Source organism: Cynara cardunculus (genome assembly GCF_001531365.2).
Source record: "Cynara cardunculus var. scolymus isolate 2C chromosome LG 5, CcrdV1, whole genome shotgun sequence".
In the NCBI taxonomy this organism is placed as follows: domain Eukaryota; kingdom Viridiplantae; phylum Streptophyta; class Magnoliopsida; order Asterales; family Asteraceae; genus Cynara; species Cynara cardunculus.
Genome location: NC_037532.1, coordinates 34,489,843 through 34,502,280, shown reverse-complemented (window position 1 = coordinate 34,502,280; position 12,438 = coordinate 34,489,843). Strand labels below are relative to the sequence as shown.

Genomic DNA, 12,438 nt, shown 5'->3' with positions numbered 1-12,438 from the left:
ACTATCGATTGCTTGTAGGTGACGTGATTTCTGGGATCAACAAAACAAAATGAGGATGACAATTGAAGATAACATGATTGGCTAGAGATGTTAGATCACCTTAAGAACTTTCAGTGTCCATATGATGATTCCAAAGTACAGATATAGGAATATATCATGAGAACTTGTTGTATAAATGATTAATCTTTATAAAGCCAATTATGCTATATGGCGACCACCTGCTTTGCAAACAGCCTGGAGTCACAGCATTTGAACCTCCGTGGCCACAAAAGGATCTTTTTTCCTCCTTGGATTTGAACCTGGGACCTCCAGGTACTTTTGACCTTTGGATTCAGATATCCAACACACATACACTCTTTGAATTCAACAAGAGACAGATATCATGATTCAGATAATAGATGCACAAAACAGGTTCACAACAAGAAACTGTTGTAGCCATGTATTAAGCAACCACTTCACACTTATGGAAGCAGTCAACAGCAATCTGGTTTCCAAAACAACAAAAAGAGAACATAACTGAGGTCTTGAAGAAAACAACCCATATAATTTCTCTGTATATATTCTTTCTTTTTTCCCTATACATATTTATGTTTATGAACAATTCTGTAATGCCACTGTATGAACATTCTTTGCACTTTAAACTAGCAAGGGAATCTTCCGGTAAGTCGAATATGGTCGAGGGTGCTTCTGAGACCGTATTTGAGCACGGATTTGTTGCCATCTCTGAACCCATCTCCATATGCTGCAGATGTATCTGACTCGATCTGGTGTTTGAAGAACTCACCAAGTTGCTTCTCAAAATCGGACCTTTTCCCTTTCTTTGATGAGGTAGGAGCGGCTGCAGATGAGGAAGATGACGCAACGTTCGTGCTACCAGAACCAGCCATGATCTCAGAATCCAACCACATGTGAGCCAGCACTTGACAGATCCCTTCTTCAACATCAGGGGGAAGGTTAGAGTATCCTGTTTGTTTGTATTCAAGATTCAATGAGAACAACACAAAAGAAGCACTTTCCCACGTACTATACTGTCCCACGTACCGAACACAGAGAAAATTGAGCCAAGAAAGAGAGAAAGGTCAAACCTTTAAGCCGGAGCCATGCATGCATCATCTCATGAGCCAGTATTGAACCAGTCAGTAACCTGAATCCATGAAGCAAGCTTTCTACAGTCATTGATCGTATAACAGAAAACCATCGATGCATAACTTATAAACGAAGAATTACCTAGGGAGACTATACAAGATCAGAATAGCGGTCACTTCACATCGACGAACTAGCTTATACGGCTCCGTAAACATGTCCATTATCCGCCCTGCCCCCACCCTCGGCCTCCTTATTATCTGATATTTTCAGTAAAATAAAAGATATCGGAAAAAAGGGGAAAAAAGAAAATTTTCACTGTGTATGGTAACAAGTTGGGGCATAATATCATACTGTGCTGATGGTTTGTTCTTCTGATAGGCAAAGTCCTCTAGTTTCAGGCATGTGATGATGACCCTGCCATCCATTAAAGATTTAGTTCCAAATCAAGACGACGACCATAAACTACGAATCATTCTAGTTTCACGATCAGCTGGTTACTTAGGAGAATAACCTTCTGACAGATTCTTTATAAATGCACGACCTTCTGACAGATTTAAGGACACTTCTACTTAATAGAAGAATGCCTTAAAATCTGTCGGTAAGTCTTGCATTTTGAAAATATCTGTCAAAAGGTTATTCTTGTAAATAACCCTTTTTGAAGCTCGCTCACGTTTTTTTCTCCTTCCATGGCCTCATTTAGGGCTTGTCTCTCAACCAACAATAAGGGAACTTGTTGCTCGATTTTCATGTTTAATCCTTCGTAAAAATCTTGAATTTCTAGGTACAGTGGCTGGCATTCATGAGTATCCATTATTGCGGAATCTAGGCACTCCAAGCATAGCTTCCGACCATCATCTAGTAACAAATATTTCGTGTCTCTTGCCTCCATTCGTTCACAACTGCAACATCTTGGAGTCCCATCATGCTCGTGTGACGGGCAGTACTTTTGTAGCCAGAAAGGATGCGCTCTGTACTCGATCAAACCAGCTGTATTTGTTGGAATCTGCATAAATATCGAAAATGGGTAAGCGCTAACTAAGGGCCTGTTTGTTAGCAGCTTAATGAGCTTAATGGGACTTGCAGCTTATTCGATCAGCTATACAAGACTGTTTGGTAGTGCCTTAATGATGTAGAAAGTGGCTTATTCAGTAAGCTTCTAGGGGGGAGCTTTATGCAAAAAGAAGTTCTTCCCAAACCTGTCCCTCCCAATTAAAGAACATGCTCCTTTCATCTATCAAAAAACTCTTCTGAACAAAAACCTTCCCAATCTATACAGACAGATTAATCCACACAAACAACTTTATTTATACATGACTTAATCGAAAACTAACCAAACACCCCGTAAGTATGCGGTCTGGTAAACGCTGACTGAAAATGATTGTTTACCAAGTGTAAGGGCAAGTGCTGACTGAAACACTGACCGAGTCAGCAAGCAACATCTTTCTTACTGGGTCAGCGTATTTTTTTTTTTATTAACCTGGATATCCAACCCGCTATGCGAGCCGACTAATCCCAGGGCGACCACCTGCTTTGCAGATAGCCCGGAGTCACCGCATTTGAACCTCCGTGGCCACAAGGGGATTTTTATTCCTCCTTGGATTTGAACCTGGGACCTCCTGGTACTTATGACCTTTGGAGCCAAGCTCAAACCAATCAGGCACCACCCTTGTGGTCGGCGTATTTGTGGGTCAGAGTGTGTTGGTAAACATCATCCCTTCTTATCGGGTAACCATCTCTTACCCGGTAAAAGGCGATAAGGAGGTAATAAACAACCCTTAATTCTTTTATCTCATCCGGAGCAGATCTCTGCAGATTCTCAAGATTCAAGAAGGGATATACAAAAAGATAGAAAAATTAAAACAAACTTACAAAGTTTTTGCAAACGTCACATTTTGGATGATGGCGTTCTTTATAGCATGATTTGTGGAATGGTCGGTTTTCGGTCATGGAGAACTGCATATACAAAGAGCGAAATCATTTCAAATGTGAAATCAAGAAGAAAGAGTTTCTGGGTATTCTGATTTCATGATCAAAATCTTGTTTAAAAAGGTAAATCAACATTAGAAGGAAACTGCAGGAATGGAGTAGTTTTCGACCTCATAATCAGATATTGGTCGATTGCAGGCATGACAACGGAAACATTCTGGATGCCAAACTCCTCCCATGCAACTCAGAAATCTCCCATGGCCGATTTCTGCTCTGCAACCAACACATATCCTGCAATCTCAAATGCAGGGGATACATGAAAGGTCTGCAGGAGTGTTGTGCTTGAAACAAATTCATTAGTTTGATAATTATTTGTGTAGAGGCAGGTTCAGATGAGATCCGTAAATATTATGAGAACCTGGAACCAACTATTCAACCTTTATTCACGATGAAGGTCATGTAGATATTCATTGTGAAAATTATTCTTAATGAAAGAAATTCATGATTATTCATTATTAATAATACATGAAATAATTGTTTCTCAGATTTTCAAAATATTTATGGTTCTCATTTGAACTTTCTACCCGCAATATTTTGAGAACCCATGAACCAAGTATTCATGCTACATTCATGATGGATGTTGTGAAGATATCCAAGATGAAAATATGTGATATTCATGTAATATTCATCATGAATAATACATGAAATAGTTCTCTGGTTTTCAAAATATTTATGGTTCTCATACGAACTTTCCATCTCCATGTACCTGTATCCACTGGCATAGGAGTAAGGTACAGGTGTCGATTGGCTATCATAATCACTTCGCTGTGGTGAGTCCACATTCAAACTTTCTTGAATAGCCTTGGCAAGCTGTTCATCTTCCTCTATATGAGAATTATGATCTTATAGATCAATAAAACAAAACAGGACTACAATTAGAATCCCCAAATGCATCACATTAAAAGAAAATGTAATCAATATCATACATTCTTTCTTTCTTAAATTATTGTAAACTATTTAATTCCACTTACCAATTACTTTTTTTCCTTTATCATCTTCTTCTTCAGAAGTGGAGTTTGATCCTGTTTCATCTTCTTCTTGAGGCGAAACTGCAGGTTTTTTCTCTTCTTCTTCCGACGAAATTGAACCGTCTTCATCTTCATCTCTATCTTCATCTTCATCTGCATCTGTATCTTCATCTTTTTCTGCATCTGTATCTTCATCTTCATCTTTTTCTGCATCTGCATCTTCATCTTTTTCTGCATCGGCATCTTCATCTTCTTCTGCATCAGAAATGGTACTTTTTGTGTCTTCTTCTAAAAGTGAAAGTGCAATAGCTCGATCAATTTCTTCACTATCAAAGTCTGACAATGTGTCCTACATTTCGAGTCCACATAACAGAGAATGAACAGCAAAATAATGCGAACAAACCAATTGTATTATTGCAAAACAGAACTTGTAAACTTGAAAGAGTCAGTGAAGCAAGACATTTATAACCAAAAATTAAAAAACCCAGTATACCCCACTTGAAATCAGACTCAATATATCCTACTTGAAAGCATGGAGTTACGAGGGAATAGAAGTGCTGATTACCACTGTAGTTGGGGGATCCACCCAGATGCCTTCATTTTCATACCTCCCATGGTACTTTCCTGAGTTTTTATTGCTGGAGCTAAACCCTCTAAGAATCTTGGTTAGCCAACCCATAACACAAACTGTTGTGTAGAATTGTGCTTTTGAATCCTTTTTCTGTATGCCACACCACACGACAAACATATGTTATAAGATGCATAAACAAACTAGAACCCTTTTCTAAAAAACTGTGAAAACAATCACTCTTGTTTTCAAGATGGACTGAAGATGGCAACTTTTTGGTCAAATGGATGTAAAGAAAATACCCAATTCTTGAATCACCCAATTGGTTGAAGATGACAAGTTTATAGCCAAATGAAAGTAAGAAAATACCCAATTCTTGAATCATTAAATTGGTTGAAGATGACAGGTTTATAGTCAAATGAAAGTAAAGAAAATACCCAATTCTTGAATCACCATTACAGAAAGAACCTTTTTCAGAAAATTTGTCAAACAGTCAATTCTTGTGTTCAAGATTGATTAAAGATGCAAGTTTATAGTCAAATGGAAGTAAAGAAAATACCCAATTCTTGAATCGCTCAATTGGCAAATGTTCTTGGAACAGAAGGCAATTTATGTTTCTGTAAACTGGGGAAGAATTATGTTCAATGAAGACATAACTCATAGCTGGCAATTCTAAACAAGAAACAGATTTATGAAGATTAAAGTATTGCATGGACACCTCAATCACAGCAATTGAAAATTGTTTTCTGATTGCTAATTGCTCAAAGATTCCAAATAAGAGTGCAAATATATGATGAATAAGCCATAATTGATTTCAACTTCCACCAACCCAATCTATATGCATCATCCAGGAAACATATATTTATTAGAATAAAATAAGCATTTTCCAGATAGATTTTGTCGGGTTCTGACAGCAGTCTGGAGAAGAAAACCAATAATCAAAGAAAGAAACAGTTGAAATCTGACCTTCAAAAACTCACAGAATTGGCTGAAACCACCATGGAATCTGATGCATCCGCGGATGATCAAAAGAACCCAGTTCAATGGTGGGCATAATCACAAGATTACAAGAGAGATTGGTGTGTTCCCACATTCCATTTATACCCAACACCTGCTGATAACAACATCAAACAAGAGTAAAGATTCATCATGAATCCCAACTTCTTTTGCTGAAGAATTTGCAGGTGAAGAAAGAAAGAGAAACATCAGAGTAAAGAAAAAGTCAATGATTGGAGCAACTTAAAACCTACGCCAAGCAAAAGCGGGGAGAGTAAAGATGATGTGAAATAGTTGGCAAAATTCGAATTTTAATCATAAAAATAATAAATAAATATGATTATTTTCATATGTTGCAAACCCCATATTGCACCTTCTCTTCCTTCCAATTCCAAGAGTAGAATCACTATCAGAATGGGCAAAAGGGTGTTGAAATTTATCGACTTTTATCATCTGGCTGGTGGACCTTTTTGCCCCAATATTTCTATAAATAGACCATTTTCATGTCCAAATTCCAACTGAAATTGCTTTTACTCCTTTCATTCAGCCATTGATGACTGAGGGGAAAGAAGATAACATGCTTTTGTAGCATTCTTTGCCAATTTCAGAGATGACCCACAATTTTATATCTATTTTTTTAATTAAATAAAAAGGGTAAATAAAGATCGGGAAAGATCAAAAATTGAGAGAAAAAACAATGAGCTTTTTGGTAGTGGGTCGGTGGGTATGATCCCCTTTAGATGGGAAAGGCTATGAAAAAGTCACTTGCACGCTTGCATTTCACCTTTCCTTTCACTAAGCCCATTCGATTGCCTTTTTTTTAAATCGACCAAAATTAACATCTTATAATTAAAGGTGTTTATGGGTTGGGTTGATCGGATTGAAAATATTTGAATAACTCAATCCAATACTTGTGGTTTGAAAAAATCTTAACTCAATCCAACTCAAACCAAAGTGCAACACAACCCAACCCGACCCGTATGGGTTGGTCGGGTTGATACTTTGGTATATTAAAATATTCTTCTAACTTTGAATATGTTATTTCTTTACTCATAATTTCTTTTTCATCATCAACCATTTGATACAATTTATCCATATTTTTTACGTATATCACATTTATTTAATTTTCTCAATTTACATATATATGTTCAAAGTTACTGAACATATATATGAATGAGTTATATAAAGATATTAATAGATTGAAAATATGTGTATATGAAAAACATACATGATAGTGTAAATGTCTAATGTATATATTAATATAAATTCAATAATCATATTAAATCCAAGAAATAAAAGGATATCGGGTTCATCGGGTTGAGTTGAGTTCAAATAATAGTAACCCAATATCAACCCAATACCTACGGTTGGACAATTTTACAACTCGATTAGACATCGGGTTGCTTCGGGTTGAATTATTTCGCGTTGGATTGAGTTGGGCTGATCGGGTTTTTGAGCACCCCTACTTCTAATCATTTTATTTATTTACTAAATTAACCATAAGTTTCTAAAACCCATTTATGTAATTACAGACTTAGCTAAAAAACAAGAGAAATTTACACTTTCTACTCTTGTTTGCAAAAAAAAAAAAAAACTCGTTTTTCATTCAGTTCCGTAAAAAAAAATTACATTTCTCATCCAGATCCGTAAAAAGAATTTAAATTTTTCATCCACATCTGCAAAAAAAAAAAAAAAAACGGAACTTGGGCTATTTTGGTAAACCTTGTAAATAAGTGATTAAAAGGTGGAACCAACCAGTGAAAATGGTTATTTTAGTTAAGTTTCCTAAGGTTTTCATATTTGTTTTTACACATTATTGTCATATGAAAAATCTCATCCAAACTTTTTAATGATTTTTTCAAACTTTTCAGGATACCATCATTTTAATTTTATATTATTTATATTCTTATTTATAAAAATAAATATATTAAAATTCGTTATAGTTTTGTTGCCCTTCAATTTTTCTTATACAAATACATACTAATTTGTATCGAGAAAGTGTACATAAGTTGTTATCTGTTTATAATAACTAGAAAGATACTTGTGCAATGTATCAAGATACATCTTGATTTTAATATTTCATTTTATTCTTTATCTCAGTCGATGTTATAGTATAGTTTTATATGATTTTGAAAAAGCGATGATATTTTTATTTTTGAATAAAATATAAAATTTGAAAATATCATAAAAATTTGACAAAAATATATCGATATTAGTATCAAATTAACTATTTAAAATTCATATTTTTTGTGTAATTTTTTAATTCAATTTTTTTATTATAATTTAATTTAGGTTCAATAACAAAGTAATTGATTTGATTTAATAATATAATTTTAATATAAAGATAATAATTTATTATTTTGTTAGAACTCGATAATTATTCTAATTATATTTTAGATTTTTTATATTTTAAAATGATTTGTTTATTCTCTATTTGATTATGTTTATCTGTAGTTTGTTATACGAATTCAAACATGGAACTTTAATAAGTTGTACTTACGTACAGTTTACGTCTAATCTTGAATTTTAAATAATATGCATCAATAAACAGTAATTCATGCATAAAAAATGACTTTTAAGAGTTTTTGTCAAATGTTTTATAATATAGTACATATGTGTACAAAAATAATTCTCAAAACACCCTAAATTTTATAAACTTTTATAAAATTGGGTAATCAAGAAACTTGTAAAAATAGTAAAAAAAATTATATATCATAAAAATTAAAAAAAGTTGATTTAAAAGTATATACAATAAAAAAAAATTGGGCTGAAATATGTAAAAAATGTATAAAAACATGTACAATAAAAATTAAAAAAAGTTAATTCAAAAATATGTATATTAAAAAGTAAAAATTGGGTCTTAAATCTATAAAAATTGTATATAAATATATCACATGTGAGACATTCACTTAAATAAAAAGTATATAATTACTTTAATTACATATTTATTTTATATTATTTAAATATGATTACTTTAAATATATTAATAAATAAAACACGAAACTTTTATAAAATTCTATAAAATTGAAAGTGATTAAATAAAAAATCCCCAAAAAACATGTCGTGCAGTTATGATCTATGACGAAAACCACAAAATAAGGTTTTTGCTTTTTGAAAAAGCTCTCAAAAACCACATACCGAATGCTTTGAGGTTCTTATAAATAAAAAATTTAAAGTGACAATTTTCTAGTTTTTTATATACTTTCTTGATTTTTATATCCAATATATATATATATATATATTTATTTATTTATTTAATTTATATTATACATGGGACCCACAAAATGTTGGTTATTAATTTGATGAGTTGGAAAGACTTGGTAAAATAAAAAATATAAAAAATGGATTCTTATGACAAACTCCATCGAAGATGCTTTGATTTCTCCAAACAAATTTAATTTTTTTAGTCATTTTTGGAGTTGAATTCTCATTTTAGCCAAAGTTTACGTAAATATGTTACGCATTCGCCTAAAACCTATGAAAAGATCTTTACCGCAAAATCTTTATGGAAATGAGAATCCTTAGATAAATTGTTTACACAAATGGCGATCTTTACACAAAATTTGCGTAAAGATTTTTTTTCCTTTTTTTTTGAAGCTGGAAATCGAGTTTACGTAAATGTGTAAGACATTTTCGTAAACTCTGGTTAAAATAGGAATTCGATTGAAAAAATGGTTAGAAGTGAATTTGGTTGGGGGATTGACTATTTTAATAAATTTTCCTTCTTTTTGGGTGTTGATATATGTCAGAATCAGATCAAATCATACATTAAAAATACAAAAAGTAAATCTTGATATTTGAGAGAAGGGAATTAATGGATAGAGTGCATTTAGCAATAAAGATGGGTGCATTTAGTCTACTTTCCTTTTATAAGGGTGGGTTAAATGCACCCCTACTTATTAAGAGCATTTCCAACATTTATGTTAAAATAGAGATTTTGGAGATTTTGTGTATATTTTTGCTACAACTATGTTATAACAGGAAAAGAAAAAAGAGATGGTAGAAATCTTCAAATTTGGAGAAATCTCTAAAACTTCGTATTTAAGAGAGATAATATTTCATTCCTTATGAGATATTATAATTAAGTGTTTAGGAGAGAAAAATAATATTATATTAAATATATTGATTATTTTATTAAATGTATTGTATATTTTAATAATATAGTTAAGAGTAAATTTCGTCCCTATGGTTGATCAAACTTTTGGATTAGGTCCTCCAAATGAAATAATTACAAATAGCATCATCGTGATTTCATATTGTTGCGGATTGAGTCCCTCAACCTAACTCTATTAGATAATGCTCGGTTAACCACTCATATGCCTAGTGCTGTAAACGAACACGAACAATGGTTTGTTCATGTTCGTTCGTTTAACTTAACCGAACAAACGAACGAACACGAACAATAAACAAACGAAAATCTTTGTGTTTGTGTTAAAAGTATTAAGCAGTCATTAGTAGAATTTAATGTAAAAGAAAATATTTAATCTATATACTATAGGGAAAAGTACAATAAAAACCAATGAACTTTCTTGTTTGGAATAATTAAGTCCTTAGACTTTTTTTTGGAACAAATAATTCCTTGGACATTCCAAAATATGTTAAATAAGTCATTGGACAATTTTTTGGAACAAATAAGTCCTTGGACATTCCAAAATATGTTAAATAACTTCCAAAACATGTTAAATAAGTCTTTGGACAATTTTTTGGAACAAATAAGTCATTGGACATTCCAAAACATGTTAAATAACTCTTTGGACAATTTTTGGAACAAATAAGTCATTGAACAATCCAAAACATGTTAAATAACTTCTTGAACTTTTATAAAACATGTTGGATACATTCTTATGACTTGTACAACTAGTTAAAGTGGTAAAATAGTGAAAAAAATCCGAAAAAAAACTCAATGAATATTTATATTTTGAACGATTAAGCCCCTAAATATTTTTTGAACCAAAAAGTATTTAGATCTATAAAATTAAACAAATATAACAAAAAAGTACTTACATTTACAAAAAAATAATTACCATTTTAACTAGTTGTACAAGTCATTAGAATGTATCCAACATGTTTTATAAAAGTTCAAGAAGTTATTTAACATGTTTTGGATTGTTCAAGGACTTATTTGTTCCAAAAATTGTTCAAGGACTTATTTGTTCCAAAAATTGTTCAATGAGTTATTTAACATTTTTTGGAATGTCTAAGGACTTATTTGTTCCAAAAATTGTCCAAAGACTTATTTAACATATTTTGGAATGTCCAAAGACTTATTTGTTCCAAAAAATTGTCCAATGACTTATTTAACATGTTTTGGAATGTCCAAGGACTTATTTGTTCCAAAAAAAAGTCCAAGGACTTAATCATTCAAAACAAGAAAGTCCATTGGTTTTTATTGTACTTTTCCCTATACTATATTATAAAATATTTGGTAAAAACTCTTAAAAAAACCGTTTTTTATGCATTAAGTACTGTTTATTGATGCATATTACTTAAAATTCAAGATTATAAGTAAATTGTGCGTAAGTACAACTTATTAAAGTTTTATGTTTAAATTCGTGTAACTAAGTGCATATAAACATAATCAAATAGAAGATAAACATCTCATTTTAAATTAAAAAAAAACTAAAATATAATTAGGGTAATCATTGAGTTCTAACAAAATACTTAGGGGCCGTTTACCAAACACTTACCCGGTAAATGCTTACCGGCAAAATTTAATACTACCACTTACTTATCGGGTAAGACTTTAGTCCACCAAAATGGCATCGTGTGCAACAATTTATCTAGTAAGCGTTTACCATGGTAAGAGTCGTCGCCGTCACTTACCAGGTAAGACTCTCGGTTCTTGTCTCCCTCTTATCGGGTAAGATTTTTGGCCCTTACCATATTCATCTGGTAAGGTAATGTGACTTGCAAAATGCTTACCCATGTAAGAGTTTGGTAAACGGCCCCTTAGTTATTATTCTTATAAAAAGTTATATTATTAAACTAAAAATAAAAAAAGAATTAAAGAAATATACAAAAAAGAGAAATTTTACGTAGTTAGTTTGGTACCAATATCAATATTTTTTTTTCTTCAATTTTTTATAATATATCTTTATATTTATATTTTATTCAAAAATAAAAACATTATCGTTTTCTTAAAGCCAAATAAAACCATATTATAACATCAACTAAGACAAATATAAATATATATATATATATATATATATTAAAATCGAGATGTATCTCGTTGCATTATACACATACCTTTTTAGTTTAAATAATATAATGAATCAATCAACCTAAAATTTCAAAAAAAAATTATCAGATCAAATTGAAGAAATGTTAAAAATAATGTGTAAAAGGATAACACTATATACACACAGCAGTATATTAAACCTTAACATTATTTAAAATAGAGTAGCTATTGAAGTTGGATGTAATTTTTTTTAGATTTTAACTTTTGATACTATTTTAGAAAAATTATAAAATACTCTAATTATCTTTTCATACACACACATTAACATTAAGAATTGTTTTTTTTTACATTTCTAGTTCATGATTTAACATGATTTTGATATATATATATATATATATATATATATATATATAGGGTATATTTCTTTTACAACCTTGTGTATTTGTACAACCCTTGCAACCCAATTAATTGAGATATTTATAGAAATGATGAGGGTTCATTTATTATGATTTGAATATTTATGGAATATAAATAAAGTTCATTAATTATGATTAATACTTTATATTAGGAAACAATCAAAACTTCTATGAAATCACATATTCATCAAATGAAATGGACGGTTGAGATTGAGTTGTATTGGTTGCACAAATGTTAAG

The 12,438-nt window shown here is 31.4% G+C and overlaps 1 protein-coding gene across 4 annotated transcripts; it reads right to left on the bottom strand.

The window, feature by feature from the left end:
- Positions 1-420: 420 nt before the first annotated feature.
- On the bottom strand, positions 421-6,169 carry LOC112513549 (protein DA1-related 1-like). Of its 4 annotated transcripts, none has more exons than XM_025119848.1 (12): positions 5,978-6,169; positions 5,575-5,719; positions 4,606-4,761; positions 4,044-4,389; positions 3,779-3,914; positions 3,183-3,303; positions 2,956-3,039; positions 1,757-2,089; positions 1,438-1,500; positions 1,228-1,343; positions 1,086-1,144; positions 421-964 (listed from the first exon to the last, which is right to left on the bottom strand). In XM_025119848.1, the coding sequence occupies exons 3-12, from the start codon at positions 4,717-4,719 to the stop codon at positions 642-644; spliced, it is 1,695 nt and encodes a 564-aa protein (XP_024975616.1). In that variant the 5' UTR covers positions 4,720-4,761; positions 5,575-5,719; positions 5,978-6,169; the 3' UTR covers positions 421-641. The 4 variants fall into 4 exon arrangements, with proteins under 4 accessions (XP_024975616.1, XP_024975613.1, XP_024975614.1 ...); XM_025119845.1 differs by having other exon boundaries at positions 5,168-5,719; positions 5,978-6,035; XM_025119846.1 differs by lacking the exon at positions 5,978-6,169 and having other exon boundaries at positions 4,606-5,280; positions 5,575-5,931.
- Between the last annotated feature and the right edge of the window lie 6,269 nt (positions 6,170-12,438).

Coding starts and splice junctions, on each gene's coding strand:
- LOC112513549 (XM_025119845.1), bottom strand. CDS start 5,320: ATGCAATACTTTAATCTTCATAAATCTGTTTCTTGTTTAGAATTGCCA. Junction 4,762..5,167: donor TTGAGCGATTCAAGAATTGG/GTATTTTCTTTA, acceptor TGTGGCATACAG/AAAAAGGATTCAAAAGCACA. Junction 2,090..2,955: donor GTGACGTTTGCAAAAACTTT/GTAAGTTTGTTT, acceptor ATATTTATGCAG/ATTCCAACAAATACAGCTGG.